This window comes from Lithobates pipiens, unplaced genomic scaffold, assembly GCF_037356315.1.
Source record: "Lithobates pipiens isolate NorthernLeopardFrog02 unplaced genomic scaffold, aLitPip1_a1.2 Scaffold_8, whole genome shotgun sequence".
Taxonomy (NCBI): Eukaryota; Metazoa; Chordata; class Amphibia; order Anura; family Ranidae; genus Lithobates; species Lithobates pipiens.
In genome coordinates this window covers 282,423,627-282,444,699 of record NW_027507903.1, presented here as the reverse complement: position 1 = coordinate 282,444,699, position 21,073 = coordinate 282,423,627, and the positions used below count along the sequence as shown (strand labels likewise).

The window sequence follows — 21,073 nt, the reverse complement described above, 5'->3', positions numbered from 1 at the left end:
GGACTCGATCTCCACGGGGACACCCGCGATCGCTTCACGGAGAGGTAGAACAGGGAGATGACGATGTAAACAGCATCTCCCCATTCTGCCTAGCAACGTGACACTGATCTCTGCTCCCTGTGATTGGAGCAGAGATCAGTGATGTGCACAACACAGCCACGCTCCCCACAAATAGCAACACGCCCCTAGGACACACTTAACCCCTACACTGCCACCCCTGGTTAACCCCTTCACTGCCAGCATCATTTACACAGGAATCAGTGCATTTGTATAACACTGATTGCTGTACACATGACAATGGTCCCAAAAATGTGTCAAAAATGTCCGATATGTCTGCCATAATGTCGCAGTCACAATAAAAATTGCTAATCGCCGCCATTTAAAAAAAAAATATATAAATATATATATATTAATAAAAATGCCATAAAACCATCCCCTATTTTGTAAAACGCTATAACTTTTGCGCAAACCAATCAATAATCGCTTATTGCGATTTTTTTAACCAAAAATATGTAGAAGAATATGTTTCGGCCTAAACTGAGGGGAAAAATTTTTTTTATATATTTTTGGGGGATATTTATTATAGCAAAAAGTAAAAAATAATGCATTTTAAAAAAATGTACGCTCTTTTTTTGTTTATAGCGCAAAAAATAAAAAACGCAGATGTGATCAAATACCACCAAAAGAAAGCTCTATTTGTGGGAAAAAAGGACATCAATTTTGTTTGGGCACATCATCGCACGACCCTCCAATTGTCAGTTAAAGCGGTGCAGTGCCAAATCGCAAAAAGTGCACTGGTCAGGAAGGGGGTAAATTGTTCCGGGGCTGAAGTGGTTAAAGGGCTTCCCCTGAGCCCGAAGAGCACTTTGCATGAGAGTGTATACACAGATGTTGGGTAGGAAGATTCTGGACAGGATCATGTTCTGTGTCAGGCATGGGTTGTAAAATCTGTAAGATAGGTCAAGTGATAGCTTCCTGCTAGCAAACAGGGAAAGGAAAGACTGGTCTTTTAACAGGAGATTGTCCAAGTATCCCAAAACATGAATCTTCTGTTCTGAGCATGGAGCACAGCCAAGACCAGGCCAAGCACCTTGGCAAAAAACCAAGGGGCCAAAGGGAAGAGCAACAAATTGGTAATACTGATCAACCTCTGCTAAATGTAGAAAGCACTGATGAGGGGGAAAAATGGACATGTGAAGGAAGCATCTCACATTTCTATTGAAGCCAAAATATCCCCTCAAAGGAGCAAGGCAAAGAACGTACTGGCAGTTTCCATGCAGAACTTTTGCACCCATATGAACAAGCTGAGAGTCTTCTGCATTTCGTTTGGAAATATTAAAATAGTTTGAACTGAAGCCTTGAAACCCTTCTTCTGTTGGTACAGGGGTAGTGACTCCCTAATAAACACTGAACAGCAGCAAACAGATCAACCTGCTGTAACAGGGAGAGAAGCAAGTTTGAAAGCATGAAACAGGGAGGAGGCAGACTGCAAAACTCCAGTTTGGAGAAGCCTTGAAACCAGCCATTTTTTTTTATGAACATACATTCCTACCTTAGATTTGGAACTGTAATGCCACATACACACAACCGGACTTTCAATCAGAATAGGTCGGACAGAATCGTTCCGATCGTGTGTGGGATAATCCGATCATTTTTCTTTAAAAAATTCAGACGGACCTAGAAATAGAACATGTTTCAAATCTGTCTGACGGACTCAATTACTATCAGGAAAACCGTTTGTCTGTATGCTGGTCCGACGGACCAAATACGACGCAGGGGCATCTATTGGCTACTGGCTATTGAACTTCCTTTTGTAGTCCCGTCCTACGTCATCACATTCAAAACGAACGGACTTTCGAACAGACTTTAGTACAATCATGTGTGGGCAAGTCCGTTCATTCAAAAGTCCATCGTAACTCTGTTGAAAGTCCGTCGGGAAGACCGTCTGACCTTTTCTGATGGAAAGTCCAGTCGTGTGTACGCAGCATAAGACTGAAAGGGATGAAAATAATCTTTATTAACCTCAGGCATAGAGAATCTACCAGTAGAGGTACAATCCTTCTTTTCCCCTTTAATCTACTTAATGTACTTATCAAAGGGGTAACAATCATGTATTTAGCTTTACAGGGTAACCACTCAAGGCACTTCTGGCATGGCAGCTCAGTTATCCAGCATTTAAGCCAAAGGATTATGGGCATGTGGATAGAAGGAAGACTCATCCTGAAGGTCTGATGAAGAATTTCCGCCAAGCCATTCCTGCAGTCGCATAAATAAAAAGTCTAGGAGCATGGACTAAGACATCTGTTAGACTGAACCTAGGATCTTGGGTAATGCCTTGATACCAGACAGCAAGGGTCTTGTAGACTGCCATAGAATCAACTGCAGGTTGCATGCCTGGGCCTAGCGAAGGTTAGGTGCCAGTCACCACAGGGACACACAGAAAACAAATGCAGTACAAGAGAGACTCTGATGAAAGATTGTGGTTGGCTGTGGGAAGTTTAGTTTGCAGGAAGGACTGTGGTGTACAACAGACTGCCTGGAAAACTGCAACTCCCAGGGCAGAGACATAAAGGAGGAGGGACAACAGTGATTTTCCCATAATGAAGGAGAAAGAACTCTCTCTTTCTGCTGGGAGATCATGCTGATACAAACCATAACCTACCTGTGCAGTGAGAGCAGTAAATAGGACATCTTTATCTGAAAGCAAGGGAATCAGAGGGGACAGTGGTTTGGATTGTGGGGAGCCTGCTGTACAGTAAAGAGCCACGTACTGAGGATACCACCAGGGAGAGAAAGAGGTATGCCCTTTTGCCAGGCATATGGGCTGAAGGCCTTGGTGCACACAGGACCAGTGAGCAGCCCCTGGCCAACCATACAGTATATTGCAGCTACTAGCAGAGAATCAGTTTTGCTGGCTAGAAATGCTTGACTATTGCATACATAGACTCTTAAAGGGACAGTACCCCGATAGCTCCAATGCAAGGTCCTGGGCCCCAATTAGCTGGCCAACAGAAGGTTTAGAGCAGGTGTACTATTGATTACTGATTATTGCTGAGGTAATCACCTATAGGTCCTGTCACCGGTTAGGGTTACCCATAGCTAGTGTAAGAAAGAGGTGCCCCTAGACATTTATTGTTTGTCATCTGTTAAGTAAACTGTTCAGCTGCACTTTTAGTATTTGATGCTGTTTTAATTGCAGTTCCTTCTTTTAATTGTGTAAAATTAGTTAGTTAGTTATATCTTCCAAGTGTGAATCAATATATAGTATAATATTTTTCTAGATGATTCATCATTGCACAGTTCTCTTTCAAATTTATCTGTGGCAATACACTTTGCTACTATTTAAATGGTTTGGTGCCATTTGACACAGGGTTTGCACTTTTGCTGAGTGCAAACCCTGCAATTTTTTGAAATTTTCTCCAGGTTTTGGTATTCCTGGATGGGATTCCATAATTTGGAGATTCCATAGTCTCTTGGGCGGGATGGAATATCCAACCCAGTGTCAGGGTTTTGTAGAGGATCAGCAGGGTGTGCGCTCAGGTGCACATAGGGCTTATAATGGTGGTTTAGGAATACCTCAGGGCTCCACCCAAGAGAGACAGGAGGCCTCTTACAGGAGTCAGAGAGGTTGAATGTGGCCGCCAGAGCATGGTTGTCTGCAAGAGACAGATAATGGTCTGAGGACTAAGTGGAGTTGTGGATGTTAGAATGAAATTGTCCACATTGAAGAACCTATAGGTCCTGTCATATGTTAGGGTTACACATAGCTGGTGTAAAAAAGAGGTGCCCCCTATACATTTACTGTTTGCTGTCTGCTAAGTAAACTGGGTATACATTTGGGTGGCCAACGTAAAGAGCAGAAGTGCTGCGATTAAAGTTGCATGAGAGCCAGATGAGTTAGCATTTCCCCTGTGTGGGAAACCTTATGTGTTATGGACTTTTAATTTTTCTTTTAATAAAAGTGGGCTACCAGGCCCCTCAATATAGTTCATGATTGTGGTGAACGTGCTAAAAAAACTCATCTACCACCGAGCTAATGACCCTCTATGTCACAATATATACACACAAAGGTGTCTGCACCTGTATCCTCAACTCAAGCCAGGTGTGTCATGGAGTACAGAGCTGTTCTCAGAGTCATGGACACATGAACAAAAGCCCTGACACATCATGCGGCTCCTTCAGGGGTAAACGCTACCCTGTAAAAAGGACAGATTGGTAATGGGAGCCTTTTACTTTTCTTAATACAGTTTTTTTCAAAGCAATCTATCCAACGGAACACCTTGATTTGCTACCTGCTAAGTGAAAGTCATGTCACTTGCACCTTCAGAATGGTTGGTTCCATTAGAGACTTCTGACAGTGGCATTTTTTTCACTAACCTATCTACACTATATACATGTGTATAATGTCATAAATAAAACAATGTATTTTTACAACTTACTCTTTGTATGTGAAAGCCAGCTCTGCAAAGTATGCTCTTCTCTTTTTATACTCTTGGTCACCATAACCCTGTTAATATAAATGCAAATATGTTATAACATTATCAATTAAAATATATAACATTTAGCTTAGGCAAATATAACAGTAGCATTCAAACACAACTTGGACCAGGTGTCCAATCACTGGAAATAAATGACTAATGATCAGGGCTCAAGTCCTGCGGGAACGCATGGGAACTGAGTTCCTGTACTTTTTTCACAACAGGAACTCAGTTCCCATTAGCAGCCACGTCCTGCCAGACATTGAAGTATGCGAGCTGTGTGGCAGGTGCTACACCTGCAGCTGCCGACACAGCTCGCAATAGTAAGTGTCGCACCCCTGACCATTCAGGCATTGCCAGTAGGGGGCCCCATGACAGTTTCCGCTTCAATCTACCTGTCAATCACAGCTAGCTGATGGGTATATCATGTCTACATCTAGCTGATGGGTAGATCAGCTATTCTGCTCACAGGACATGCAGAGAGAGGTGAGCTGAGGGAGGAACATCATTTTGGGGTGGTAAGCTGAGCACAATACCTGGCAAAGTTTAATGCCAGGAGGGAAGTTTATGTGGAAATATGTGAAGGGTTGGAATAGCCGAGTGTGTGTTGGAGCCCTGCAGAGTTTGCAGCCCCCCAAGCTAACATATATCTCCTAAGCAGGAACACATCACTATCTCCCCAAGCATTCTGTCCAGATAATGTGTGGTTAATTTATGACCTTTCCATTTAACCCTGTGTTATCCAAACTCTGTTCAATGAAAAGTGTAAACTCACCACATAAACACTCTATATAGAAAATAACATTCCCCAATAAAGATGATGTTCACAATTGCATGGAAGCATTGAATGAATGCTGATTATTCAGAGAATTACCATATTTATGTTTCTTGAGGATTGTTTTTTTCAATGTACTAACAGTTAAGCTTCATACACACAATACAAAAATTGGATGAAAAATACCACTTTCAAAGCGTTCATGCATATAAGCGTATCATTTTTTTTTTGGTTGGGGAGTGGATCTTGGGTGGGAGTTCCCACACTTTTTTCCCCAGGACTTGACCCCTGCTAATGATATAAGGTTTATCCTACATCCAGAGGGTAGGGTACACATACTCATGCATACCCTGCCCATAAACCATAGACATTACAGTTCTTAACAGTACCTTCAAGTTTTAGAACACATTGGTAAATTATGGCAGCAGCATTGTGGTGAACAGGTGTCTAGTACTCTTGCCTCCCCACAGTTAAATGATGCAAAATAACAATAAATCTTACATTAATTATAAAGTATACATTCTGCAGACAATACCTAAAAAGTGTATACATCTTAATCTTTTTATTTAAAACTATGAGGAAAAATTATCAAATAATCTTTACCAAATTTTAGTGATTGGGTTCATCAGTAAGAAAATATTTAAATTCCAGGCACAAAAAATGTAAAGTAATTATTTTAACTAGTGCATACCAGCCCTTTAAATCGGCTCTATTTTCATAAAGATAATATATTTGTGAATATTTGGAGATGGCAATTGAAAATGACATGTAATAATTAATGTGGGTAAAAACTCTTTAAGACATGAAATGCGATCATTGTTGTTGATCTTATAGTAAAAGAGCATGCAAAATACACTTCTCCCAGCTGTACCGAGCAGTGCGTGCAGCCATGGGAACGAGTCCTGTTTCCTGCCATATGGTGTTAGTTACTCAGCACATACCCACCCAGGGAAATAACCTCTCCATGCCTCAATGGATGACATTTTCTTGATCCTAGATCTGACAGCAATGGATGTAAAACATCCTAATTTCTATGTAAATGATCTGTCTGGGAAAATTATATAATACTTGATTCACGTAGTAATTATGTGAGCCAAAGGTCTTTGCAATGTGGCTTCCCTACAATTCTGCTGGTAAGAAGATAAATGTCCTATTAGTTTTAAGTATATGTATAACTGGGTCTGTCAAATGTTCATCATCCTGGATAAAAATCATTTTGGCATCTATGGTGAGTTTCAAGCACAACAGTGGAAAGCAAATATCCTTTGCTGTTTTAGTAAATGTGAAAAGTGATTTTGGCCTTTTCCGCTGTTATTTACTAGTAAGGACTAGTTCATTAAAACTTAAGTAAACCTTTTAGGTCTGGTGAATATGTCATATGGAAAACCAATTTTCATAGCAACAGTAGAAGCATTCTACTTGTATACATTTGTGTGTCTTCTCAGAGACATAAGTGTTTGCTGCTTTTATAATGTAGGACCACACAGTACCCACATAATAGTGGTACATAGTTGACATGGAGATTAAGGTTAACAATTTGATATATTCTAGTTGCTAAATAAATCTGAGCAATATCATTAATGGTCAAGCAGTACGGTTAGTTATCTCACAGAATTGTCAGAAACCTTTGCCAATGCATGGAGAAATGTCCTTGCAAATTGGGAAATCTTTGAGAAATATATAATGTAGCTTCCTCCACTGTTAGTGGAAATGTGTTAGTGGATATTTGTCCACTTTTAGTAGAACTCATGCAGTAAATGGGGATGAATTGTTATCAGATATGAGGATTTTAGGGGCAACCTGAGTGAAAAAAATCTGATCAAGATACTATATTTGGATTAATAGTGGATAGGCTTTTAATTGCTTTATACTTGCAACACACTTTGCACATTATTGCAGGGTTGTTTCAGCCACGTTACAAAAGTATAGTATAATAAACTGACATTTTTAAAGATGTTGCAAAAGACTGTAATAGTAGAGACTGTTTCCATGTTAGTGAAAACTGGTAAGAACTCCTGTCATATTACAAGGTACTGTGGCTGCCCTCATTCTACAAAAGAGTGTTACAAGAAGGAATCATAAAGCTATACAGAAGAATACTATAGAGCAGGGGTCTCCAACCCCTGGGCCGCGGCCCACTACCAGGCTGTAGCATCTCTGCATGCAGGCAGGCAGCATGAGAGAGCAGGGCAGGTGAGAGAGCCTGGCGCATCACAGAGGCAGGCAGGTGAGAGAGCTCGATGGATCACAGAGGCAGACGGATGAGAGAAGCTGGAAAGTAGATATGACATCATCTCTCTGTGCCCGATCCGGATCACAGCTCTTCTGCCCTCACAGCACTTGTGTCGGAGGTGCGGCAGGAGCAGAGAGATGACATTATCTCTCACCGCCGGCCCCGCATCACTGCTCTCCTGCTCTCACTCAAGAATGGCCACTGCACAGAGGCCTGCCTCTGTGCTAAATGAACCAGTGCCACCAATGCAGGGACAATCCACATCTGATGTCACTGGCAGGCAGCGTGGGATTCATCTGGTGGCAGGCAGCGTGGCAAGTGGCATTCATCTTTTGGCAGGCAGGGTGGCAAGTGGCATTCATCTGGTGGCAGGCAGCATGGCAAGTGGAATTCATCTGGTGGCAGGCAGCATGGCAAGTGACATTCCTCATTTGTTGGGTGGGGACGTGGCAAGTGGCATTCCTCATCTGGTGGCAGGCAGCGTGACATTCCTCATCTGGTGGCAAGTGACATTCCTCATCTAGTGGCAGGCAGCGTGGCAAGCAGCATTCCTCATCTGGTGGCAGGCAGCTGGGCAAGTGACATTCCTCATCTGTGGCAGGCAACATGGCAAGTGGCATTCATCTGGTGGCAGGGGTCGTGGCAAGTGACATTCCTCATCTGATGGCAGGGGACGTTGCAAGTGACCTTCCTCATCTGGTGGCAGGCAGCGTGGCAAGTGAAAAGCTGCATCTGCTGGTAGGCGCCGTGGCAAGTGACACACTCAGGGCTCCCACTGATTCTGCATTATGGTGAGTTGAAATATTTCATTTTATATTACAATGTAATAATATAAATAATGTGCTTCAATCATCTTGATACCATAACAACCATGGTGCCATGATGATTGAAGCACCAACACCAGCTATTGCTCCGAAAAATTTCCCACGAAAAATCGCTTACCCCCTGTGCGCAATCCCAAACCCCGCCCTCCCCCAGGCCTTGGCACAATTTTCTTTCATGCAACCGGTCCCTGGTGCCAAAAAGGTTGGGAACCGCTGCTATAGAGTACTGTAAAGGCACAGTAGACTTTCAAAGACTCCTGACATATTTCTTTTGCATACTACAGATAATATAGGAGGTTGTTTAAATGTTACAAGTAACAGATAGAGACTGCCAGAGACATTTCCTAAGTTGCAAAATTTTAGAAACATCTGTCATGTTACTAGACAGAAAATGCTACCATGTTACAAGTGAACGTTAGAAACTGGCAACATGTTAAAGAAGCTTGGACCTGGAGACCTCCCAACATTCTGCAGAGTCTGTTTTATGGGAGACTGTATTACACTCCTTACATTTAATAGGAAATACCAAAATACGCAAGTTAAAAATTTTGTGCAGCTGTGTATGGTAGCCAATCAGCTTCTAACTTCAATCAATGCTAAAAGCAACAGCTTCTGTATAGCTATACATAATTGAATTATGAACCCTATATGATATACTGTACGACTGCTTCTCCAAATAAAATTTTCTAGTTTCACAAAAAAAAAATTTTTTTTTATCTATTTTCATTTAATTAAAACTGAATTTCATTCCGCTCCAAAAACTTATTTTTTATTTTTTTTATTTTGCATAGTCTTGGGAAATACTGTCAGGGTTTTATTTCTCTCTGTGACCCCATTGAAAACATTTTAACTGCTTTCCTGTCAAGAAAGGACAAGAAATGAGGAGAGTAGCAGTCACTGAGATAGGATGATATAGACAATAATTAAAATCTAACGAGTTGTTAGCTAATCTCAATTTTACTAAAAATTGTTGAATTGTTGAAGTTTTGCCTCCACTAAAGGGATGTCCTACCATACCACTTCATGTCCTAACAAAAAGAGCGGGGAAATCTCCCAATTGATATACAACTCACCTATGAGAACATGATAGAGGTTCTATCACTTCTCCAGTAAAGAAAAATAAAAAATAAATAGTCTTGTGTACAAACCGTGCATGTTTAATTCACCTTAATTATACATAAATTTTGGTTTGGTAATAAGCATTTCAGGTTTTTCCAGATTTTCCAGACTGGTTTCCAGTTTTGTATACTTACTGGATGGTCCTGGTCAAAATGTGGCTCAAATTTCACAATTAAATGCTGCTGGTACATATCCAGGTCTTGAACTTTTTTTGGAAAAGAATGAGCTGTATTAAATATATAAAAATAATATATGCATCGTCAACTATTTTCCTTTGCTTTTAGAATGCATTAGTAAACACGATATAACAGTTGTAAATGTGAAATGTAATTTAACCTAAGTGTAATGAGAAATGGCTCTGTAGGAATGTAGTAGACTTTGTGATAGAAATGTTTTACGGCATCATCCATAGCAACATTTTAATGTGGCTCCCTTAAGTATCAAGGTGCCTATAATGCACGTCTACTTTCACCACTTTATTTATTTTTTGGTAATTAGGCTGCTATAGCTGTAGTTATATGCTTGGTTATGGTGGACATACATGACCTGAGATCATCCCCTCACTTAACAGCCCTATATTACCCTCAGGTGAGAATCGGATCATTTAGGGCTTACTGAGGGAATAGTAAATAGCACTACTGAAGACTAGTAGACCTCACCCACACAGACATTCTCCAACTTGCTGAGGCTGATCCTTCCCAAGAAAGAAGGTTATTCTACACCACCCAAACACCAACAGCTGAGTAAATGGTGCACAGAGGATAATAGGAAACAAATAAATGAATTAATCAATCAATAAATCAATTATTATATTATAGCACTCCAGTAGAAAATATTCACCTGGCAAAGTGAATATTTACTTGCAGTAACTTAGTGAATAAAGTAAATAAATATTTAATTCAATCATCCCAAAGGTAAAATCCTGTTTTTTGTTTTTTTTCAATTCTCTGGCCTATGAATGGGTATTTAAAGTGTAACAACATTCCCCTCTGGGTGATCTATGTACATTGCAAGGAGTATAACAAATTTTGTTGCAGATTCCTACCTTTTGTTATTCTGAAGAAATTCCTGTGTGTTTGTCTGTGCCTCTGTACTGAGTGGGTCTAATGGGAATGGTGTCATAATTAATTGTCAGGTGTGGCAGCAGCAAGGCACTAATAAGGAAATCTGCTGGGCCTGCATTCCTTTAGAAGGGTTCCTATTGAAATTATAACTCCAAAAATTGCATTTTTGTTGCAGGGGATGCCTGAAATCTGACTTGTATCTTAGTGCAGATTTCTGTCAAAATTGGTGAGCCAATCACACAAGCTGGAAATTATGTTTCTGCGGAGTGGTCAGTACACACTCTGTGTACAGAACAACCTCAGGTAGCCATATTGAAATGCATTCTCAGAAAATTACAGAGCTGCAGATTGAAAAGGAAAGGTATTTTTTAATAAATATTCAAACACAATATAATAAGTGTTGCACTATATTATTTTTTCTGTATTTGCCATTTCTTTTCCCCATGAAAGCGGAGTTATCCTTTAAAGGTAAAAAGCTTTATTTTATTCATTAAGCTAAGTTCAAGTATACGTAAATCCAAAACTAAAAATGTAATATGTATAAAAATGAAAAAAAAGGGGGGCAAGTGGGACTTTAAATGAAGACAAATTATATAGATTTAAGGGAAGTGACCTGCCACAGTACCAAGTAACAATGGCATGCTTCCATCCCGGGTAAATTGTATATTTAAAAAAAGGGGGCATGTGTGACTTTAAATGAAGGAATACTAACATAATAACATACTTTCTATTATTGGGTGGCTATGTCATTCTTCCACTGTATCCATAGTGGGAGCCATGGCTGTCACCCTAGGCTACTCTCCTGATATGGACTACAAACATATCTGTATCTCTTCATATCCATTACACAGCGAGCAGGGCAAGTGATAGATTACAGAAGATAGCAGGGAAGGAAGATATTCTTCAATGAAGCTCACAGAAAGTAACAAGGACACTGCATCACTGGCAAGATCAGCAGTTGGTTTTGTATTTGCTGAAAATGTTCTTAACTTGAAAAAAGAGGAAATTAATGCAGCTACATCTAGGGATTTTAAGTTGCAATATATTGCATTTTTGTTCTTGGGTTTAGTTATCCTTTAACATCCACTATACAAACCAAAAAGTTACCCAATTTTTCTTGTATCTGCTTACTTAAAGTATAACTAAAGGCAAAATGTTTTTTTTTTTTAGATTTGGATTAAATAGAGAGGGATTAGATCTTTTTGTCCTGTTTACCATTATCAGTGAAACAGGAATTAAAAGAACATCCTAAATTTTGGGTTGTCCCCAGAAAAGTAATAGAGGGAAAATCTTCCAATGGGGACACTAGTTCTGGTGACGAGGGGGTCTCCAAGGAATTCCCCTAATTTGCAGGGATTTCCTCTCATTTCCTGTTTGGCTATGGGACAGGAAGTGAAGGGAAATCTCCACAATGGTACACTGAAGGTGAAAATAAATGTGACCAGGCGTCATAACCCTCCCTTGCTTTATCAAAAATGAGAAAAAATTGTTTTTATGTTGCCTATAATTCTACTTTAATTTGCAAAATATAACACAATTTTCTGGATTAAAAGCACAGATAGAATAGACAACTGCTGAAAAAAATAATCAAGTAATGGCTATTGCATCAAAAACATCTAGATTTATTCCTTTCAAATATTCTTTTTTTTTGTCTTTCTTAAACAAATATTAGATTAAATTATTGTGAAAAAAGATTACAATCTATAAACATAATTATTCCCTTACATAATTCATCTTTGAGTACTTTTACATCGCCTGCCAACTTTTTCAAGGAATGTATGAAGATGTTGATGGAAGAGTTGCGAATAAAGCATTTCAGATAACATTCTAGATCTTCTTTCTTCTTGTATTTTACAGAAGGTCTTGTCTCCATGTGAAAAATATAGGTTTCGTTTTTCTGAAAATGAATGAACAAGTGAATGAACGAATTCCTGAAAATTTTAAATAGAATACCAAAACCCAAACTTGGTGCTCAAGAGGGAAAAAAAGGGAACATTGCAGCGGAGTTTGTATCAAATAATTAATATAATGCAGAACCGACGGTGACAGAATGGCATGCAAATATATATTGTTGATAGCTTTCACCTCTGAAACCAACATCACTTTAAAGCAGCCTTTCTCAACCTTTTCAACACAGAGGAACCCTTGAAATAGTTCTCCAATCTCGGGGAACCCCCGGCTAAAAATTTGAAATCTACAACTCATGATACATTAGTGTGATGGTCAGTGAGAAGAATGGTCCTTACACTTGTAGTCATTGGGAAGAATTACCTCCTTACAGATGGCTAAAAAGATCAATGGTGTTGGTGGGAACTTATCCGAGAGGCAGAAATAGACCAATGCTGAAGGAACCTCTAGCAACCTCTGGAGGAACCCTGGTTGAGAATCACTGCTTTAAAGTGTTATTTATAAAACTAGCTCCTCCATTTACCTAAGAGAATCGGTGCAACATGGAAGTACTCTTGACGCAGGAGAGTGTAAATTTTTTATGTTTTTTTACAAAATCCAAGTTGAATAATTATTTGTGCTTTGATTTTTACATACATTTTAAACAGACAGTTAGTGCTGAGGAGGAGCATCAATGTGCTGATGTGATTTATAGCTTAAATATACAAGGCATGCATAGTTCACCTAAAATAAATAAATTAATAAATTAATAAATTAAAAATAAATTAGAAAACCCTGACTACTGAGCCAACACAAAATATAGTGCATGTAAAAAACATATTAACACACAGCTTCAGAAGAAATAGTGTTTTACTAGTGTAGAGATTTACTTGAGTACATAATACAAATGTGTAGCCTACTAAATGATGAGGACCATATTTTAGGAAACGGTCAAAACGTAGTGCAAAGAGCAGCAACTACTTAGAACTCCTTGTATAAAGGTAAGACAAGTGAATATTTAATTCTGACTGAATGATATGGGTAGGTACTGCACATTGCATATGATGCTTTCCTCCTTACATTTTTTTCCATGAAGCAGTCAGATAAATATTTTTTTTTATCATCATGTAATGTAATATCTCAAAAAAGCCACATATAACATTTGCTAAATTACAATTACTCAAATTATTTTGAGTAAAAATAATGAAATTCCATTACACTATTTCAGAAAGACATTAAATCCAAATAGTAATATTAAGTTTGAATGACACGTTACATATTATAAATATCAATCAATACATTACACACAGTATATCTCTCCAAGTCTCGATTCACACCTAATGCGATGCGGCTCCCAGGAGGGGTCCAGTGCATCCCGGTTCATCATTTTAGGTCTGATTTCAGGCCCAACTTTTGTATGAATTCAAGCCTGAAACGGAACAAAAGAGACGCACAGGACCCCTGTGCAAATTCGTACTGGAGCCGCAACGGAGATATGTGAACCTGCTCCATAGAGAGCCGATCACAATCTCTTGCTATTGCGAATTGGATGCAGAGATTCCGCATTCATATTGCAATATTGTGAACTCAGCCTAAAACTGCATCATTTCATTAAATATGTTTTAGTAGCTCACAGAATATATACTCACAAGGTTGCTATATCCTTCCTTACCTTATAGCAAAGCTGCTATACCGTTCCTTACCTTATAGCAATGTTGCTATACCCTTCCTTATCCAACCATCAATGCAGTTTCTCTTCAGATCTGAAATATTAACATTATTATTTAACCTCCTGCTGACCAGTGAACGATGATATACGTCGGCACAATGGCACGGCTGCGCAAATGGGCATACGTGTATGTCCCCATTAAGATGTGGCATGGTGGACGAGGGCTGTGACCGTGACTGTGCCCGTGGGTCCCGTAAAGGCATTTCCCTGTTTTGCCTAGTGACATGACGGAGATTACTGCTCCTTGTCATCGAGAGCAGTGATTGCTGTCGTTTCAGTGATAGCCCACTGCAGAGGTGATCAAATACCACCAAAAGAAAGCTCTAAAAAAGGACGTCAATTTTGTTTTGGTGCAACGTCGCATGACTGCGCAATTGTCAGTTAACCACTTAAGGACCGCCGCATGTAAATATACGTCAGCACAATGGCACCGACAGGCACAAGCACGTACCGGTACGTGCTTGCCTTCCAGCGGGTGGGGGGTCCGATCGGACCCCCTCCCGCTGGCTGCGGAAGTAAGTTTCACTTCAGGAGCGATCCGGGATGAGGGGATGGCTGTTGGTTTCTGGCCATCCCCTCTCGATCGCTCCTGGCGAATGAGAAGCTTCCCCTGCCTGTGTAGTGTAAACACAGGCAGGGAGGAAGTGATGTCACTCTCCTCGGGCGGTCTTTTTGACTGGACTGCGAGGAGAACACATAGTAAGTGCACCAATCATTACACTGACATGTAGGTACACATAGGCACACAAATCACCCCCCCGATCAACCTCATCATCGTTTTTCTGATCGCTGCATTAGAGTCACTGGTGTCGCTAGGTAGCTAGTTATTTTTTTAGGTTCATCGCCAAGTTTTTATAGCATTAGGTACCCCCATATACTACCCAATAAAGGTTTTAACCCCCTGATTTCCCCTAGAGTTAACCCTTTCACCAGCGATCACCGTATAAGTGTCACTGGTGATGCTGGATAGCCAGTTAGTTATTTTGTTATTTAGGTTCCCCATCAGGTTTTTATATAGCGTCCGTAACCCCCATATACTACCTAATAAAGGTTTTAACCCCCTGATTGCCCACAGGTAACCCTTTCACCCCCTTTTGCCAGTGTCACTAAGCGATCATTTTTCTGATCGCTGCATTAGTGTCACTGGTGCCACTAGGTAGCTAGTTATTTTTTATGTTCACCTCCAGGTTTTATAGCGTTAGGTACCCCCATATACTACCTAATAAAGATTTTAACCCCCTGATTGCCCCTAGTTAACCCTTTCACCAGTGATCACCGTATAAGTGTCACTGGTGACGCTGGTTAGCCAGTTAGTTATTTAGGTTCCCCGTCAGGTTTTTATATAGCGTCATCGTTTTTCTGATCGCTGCATTAGAGTCACTGGTGTCGCTAGGTAGCTAGTTATTTTTTTAGGTTCATCGCCAAGGTTCATCGCCAAGTTTTTATAGCATTAGGGACCCCCATATACTACCTAATAAAGATTTTAACCCCCTGATTGCCCCTAGTTAACCCTTTCACCAGTGATCACCGTATAAGTGTTGCGTGTGACTCTGGTTAGTTAGTTTGCTTTTTATAGCATCAGGGCACCCACCATTTATTACCCAATAAAGGTTTAACCCCCTGATCACCCAGCGGGTGATATCAATTAGGTTTTAAGGTCAGGGTCTGCGTCGCCCCAGGCAGCGCTAGGTTAGTGCCAGTACCGCTAACACTCACACGCAAAGCATACACCTCCCGTAGTGGTATAGTATCTGAACAGATCAATATCTGATCTGATCAGATCTATACTAGCGTCCCCAGCAGTTTAGGGTTCCAAAAAACGCAATGTTAGCGGGATCAGCCCAGATACCTGCTAGTACCTGCGTTTTGCCCCTCCGCTCAGCCCACCCAAGTGCAGTATCGATCGATCACTGTCACTTACAAAACACTAAACACATAACTGCTGCGTTCCCAGAGTCAGGCCTGATCCCTGCGATTGCTAACAGTTTTTTTGGTAGCGTTTTATATTTAAATCCTGAAGGCGGTGCTTGGATTTCGGGGTCCCGTACGCGGCTAGGCTCCCAAAAAATCCCCCACATGTGGTATCCCCGTACTCAGGAGAAGCAGCAGAATTTATTTTGGGGTGTAATTTCACTTATGCCCATAGCATGTGTGAGCAATATATCATTTAGTGACAACTTTGTGCAAAAAAAAAAAGTTTGTAATATTCCCGCAACTTGTGGCAAAATATAAAAATATTTCATGGACTTAACATGCCTCTCAGTAAATAGCTTGGGTATCTACTTTCCAAAATGGGGTCACTTGGGGGCGTTTTGTGCTATTTTGGCATTTTATGTCCTTCGAAACTGTGATAGGTAGTGAGGAGTGAAATCAAAAATTTGCACCCTTAGAAATCCTGAAGGCAGTGATTGGTTTTCGGGGTGCCGTACGTGGCTAGACTCCCAAAAAGTCCCACATATGTGGTATCCTCGTACTCAGGAGAAGCAGCAGAATATATTTTGGGGTGCAATTCCACATATAACTATGGCATGTGTGAGCAATATATCATTTAGTGACAACTTTTTGTAAACTTTTTTTTTTTGTGTCATTATTCAATCACTTGGGACAAGAAAAAAAAATATTCAATTGGCTCAACATGCCCCTCAGCAATTTCCTTGGGGTGTCTACTTTCCAAAATGGGGTCACTTGGGGGGGTTTTGTGCTATTTTGGCATTTTATGGCCTTCGAAACTGTGATAGGTAGTAAGGAGTGAAATCAAAAATTTGCACCCTTAGAAATCCTGAAGGCAGTGATTGGTTTTCGGGGTGCCGTACGCGGCTAGACTCCCAAAAAGTCCCACATATGTGGTATCCTCGTACTCAGGAGAAGCAGCAGAGTATATTTTGGGGTGCAATTCCACATATAACTATGGCATGTGTGAGCAACATATCATTTAGTGACAACTTTTTGTAAACTTTTTTTTTTTTTGTGTCATACTTTAATCAAAAAAAAAAATATTCAATGGGCTCAACATGCCCCTCAGCAATTTCCTTGGGGTGTCTACTTTCCAAAATGGGGTCATTTAGGGGGGGTTTGTACTGCCCTGCCATTTTAGCACCTCAAGAAATGAGATAGGCAGTCATAAATTAAAAGCTGTGTAAATTCCAGAAAATGTACTCTAGTTTGTAGACGCTATAACTTTTGCGCAAACCAATAAATATACGCTTATTGACATTTTTTTTACTAAAGACATGTGGCTGAATAAATTTTGCTCTAAATGTATGACTAAAATTGAGTTTATTTATATTGTAACAAAAAGTAGAAAATATATTTTTTTTCTCAAAATTTTCGGTCTTTTTCCATTTATATCGCAAAAAATAAAAATCGCAGAGGCAATCAAATACCATCAAAAGAAATCTCTATTTGTGGGAAGAAAAGGACGCAAATTTCGTTTGGGTACAACATTGCATGACCGCGCAATTACTAGTTAAAGCAGTGCAGTGCGAAATTGTAAAAAGACCTCTGGTCCTTAGGCTGATAATTGGTCCGGGGCTGAAGTGGTTACGTTTTTTTTTTTCACCTGATGATCTGGTCAGTAAGTATGTTGTTTTTCAACAGAACAAGCTGTCTTGCAGATGTATCAGTTAGGAGTGTTGATACAAACCATTTACTACTCACAGGGGTGATTACAATGATCATCTTGTATGTATTCAAGCCTTTATCCAAAAATAAACAAAAATGTTGTTGTAACTGCAGTATGGGGGGGGAGTTTATCTAAATCTGCTCATATATCTAACACTCCTCTGCCCCCAAATTAACAATGCTGCTGTCTGCTGTGCAGAGGGAAGAAAGACTAAAAAAGAATACAGCCACCCAGGGGCGGACTGACCACTTGGCCACTCGGGCAATGCCCGAGGGCTCCAGCCATTAGGGGGCCCCATCAGGGTTGCCAGCCTCAGTAAAACCAGGGACAGTATGTAAAAATCTGTCTCTGAAATATCCCTTACCGACATCCTTTTGGTCTAAAAATACTGAGATTATAGCTGCCCCACCTCTCCAGTACCTTCTCAGCTAATAGAAACATGTCTGTGTATACTGTGTGATTGTATACTGTGTGTGTGTATACTGTGTGGCCCCATAATCTCTGATTGCCTGGGGGCCCCATAATCTCCTATTGCCCGGGGGCCCCATGAGTTGTCAGTCCGCCCTTGCAGCCACCACATTGGTAATTAGTAATCACATTGGGGATCGGTAAGCTGCAATATACTATATGTTTGGTAAGGGGTTTAATACTGCTTTAACACTATATTGATAGTAGCAGAGGCATTAATAACAAAACATTGGGAAAATGTATCATTTATGAATGGCACAACACTTTCACAAATGTAATTAAAGTAGAAAAACAATAATCTACTTACAAAAAAAGCCTCAACTATTTTAATTTCCAGTGTAAACTCTGGTTTGATAATTTGCAGTACATAAAACAAATCATTGAATTCTAATAACTATTATTCCTACACAAGTGATGGAACAGCTCATATAAGATGTAACACCTTTTAAGTATATAACAGTTAAATAAATGAACCTCTATCCATACAAAATAATTTGTAGCTCAGTAAATTAAAATTACATAAAGCTTTATTTATTTCTTGCATTCAATTCAACATGTTGTTAATTTTATATTTGTGTACTTTATTCTTCTCCCTAATGTTATTAACCCTTTTCCTTAATTAAGGACAATTAAAACATTACAAGAAACAATGTGACCTGTCTTTTATCTGTTTCTTAAATTTGTTTTTATGTGAAGTGGGGTAAATAATCTGGGTTATTCCTTCTAAACACATTGATAGTGATGGCAGAGTCTGCTCAATGACAAAATTTGATGCTGAGCAAATGAGGAATTCTCTAGATTAATTACTTTACGTTCAGCGCCTAGGATCTTTAAAAACAAAGTTAAAATAAAAATAAAAAAATGTGAAAAATATAATACTGTGGTCACTTTACCTCTAAGATCTTTAAGATGGCTTTAAGTGAAGAAGTGATTGGGATCCTGATTGTAAACATCAGATTTAAGGTGGTGCCATTGTCTTCACCCAGGTCTCCATTATTTACTTCTTGAGGCTCTGGTGCAGGCAGGACTGAAGCTTCTTTCTCCTTGCGAGCATCTTCTATGGGATTCTGCTTCCTGCATTGACAGACTCCCACTTCAGCCTTCATGTCTAACCTGCTCATAGAAGATAGTGGAATAAGGCAGCTTTGAAATATATAAAAAATGATATTTCTTATTCTATACAGCAATATATATATATATATATATATATATATATATATATATATATATATATTTCTAACAAAAGCATCAAAACTTCCACATACCTGATTTATTACCTGTTGTACTATCAGCGAACCAACAAACTGACCTGCAGTAGAGTAGGTTGGGTTCTTCTGCCCCATACAACTATGTCTTATATACTCGTTGTTGGAGGATTGTGTTATAAATATTCATTACGTTATGTCATCAGATATATTGTGTTTGTCATTGAGGCTCCTCATTATTATTGTAAATTCACATCATAAGAGTTGAAGCAGCATTTAATTTTCAGAAAATAAAGATGAGTAATTAGGATGTTGTTATATACTTTTTTCCATCACCTGGATGTTTTCAGCAAGTAAACAAACTGTGAATCTTTCTAAGCAAATTGAAATTATACTTCATTTATAATATACAGTGCTTTGAAACAGTATTCATTCCCCTTGAAATGTTCCACATTTTGTCATGTTACAGCCAAAAACGGAAATGTATTTTATTGAGATTTTATGTGATAGACCAACACAAAGTGGCACATAATTGTGAAGTGGAAGGAAAATGATAAATGATTTTCAACATTTTTTCAAATAAATATCTGAAAAGTGTAGTGTGCATTTGTATTCAGCCCCCTTTACTCTGATACCCCTATCTAAAGCCTAACCTAATTAGTAAATAGGGTCCACCTGTGTGTAATTTAATCTCAGTATAAAAACAGCTGTTTTGTGAAGCCCTCAGAGATTTGTTAGGGAATCTTAGTGAACAAATGGCATTACGAAGGCCAAGGAACACACCAGACAGGTCAGGGATAAAGTTGTGGAGAAGTTTAAAGCAGGGTTAGGTTATAAAATAACGTCTCAATCTCTGAACATCTCATGGAGCATTGTTCAGTCCATCATCTGAAAATGGAAAGAGTATGGCACAACTGCAAACCTACCAAGAGATGGTCACCCACCTAAACTGACAGGCTGGGCAAGGAGAGCATTGATCAGAGAAGCAGCCAAGAGGCTCATGGTAACTCTGAAGGCGCTGCAGAGGTCCACAGCTCACAGGGAAGAATCTGACCACAGGACAACAATTAGATGTGCACTCCACAAATCTGGCCTTTATGGAAGTGTGGCAAGAAGAAAGCCATTGTTGAAATAAAGCCATAAGAAGTCCTGTTTGCAGCTTGCAAGAAGCCATGTGGGGGACACAGCAAACATGTGCAAAAAGATGCTCTGGTCAGATGAGACCCACATTTAACTTTTTGGCCCAAAATCAAAACGCTATATGTGGTGAAAACTAACACTGCACTTCACCCTGATTCCTGGGAAACATGGTGGTGGCAGCATCATGTTTTGGGGATGCTTTTCTTCAGCAGGGACAGGGAAGCTGGTACCACTTTATTTTGGTCGATCACAAAAAATTGCAATAAAATACATTTACGGTTTTGGTTGTAACATGACAAAATGTGGAAAATTTCAAGGGGTATTAATATTTTTTCAAGGCACTGTATACCGTATTTATCAGCGTACTTTTTTCCCCTTAAAATCAGGGGAAAATCATAGGTGCGTGTTATACGCCGATCCCCACCGATCACCCGCAATCTCCGCTGACTGTGGACGGAGCAGAGCGATTGCTGCCGAGATACACATAGCCGAGTGTACTCGGCTCTTCTTGGCTCCGCTCACAGTCATG

The 21,073-nt window shown here is 39.7% G+C and overlaps 1 protein-coding gene across 1 annotated transcript in view; it reads right to left on the bottom strand.

Moving 5' to 3' along the window:
• Positions 1-19,309, bottom strand: part of LOC143962755 (tyrosine 3-monooxygenase-like) — a 64,126-nt gene extending 44,817 nt beyond the window's left edge. The window contains exons 1-4 of the mRNA XM_077472182.1: positions 19,093-19,309; positions 12,219-12,390; positions 9,564-9,655; positions 4,440-4,507 (exon numbers count right to left, since the gene is read on the bottom strand). Coding sequence (XP_077328308.1) covers positions 4,440-4,507; positions 9,564-9,655; positions 12,219-12,390; positions 19,093-19,305 — 545 coding nt within the window. The 5' untranslated portion in view covers positions 19,306-19,309. The remainder of the gene's footprint in view (positions 1-4,439; positions 4,508-9,563; positions 9,656-12,218; positions 12,391-19,092) is intronic.
• Positions 19,310-21,073: the final 1,764 nt, after the last annotated feature.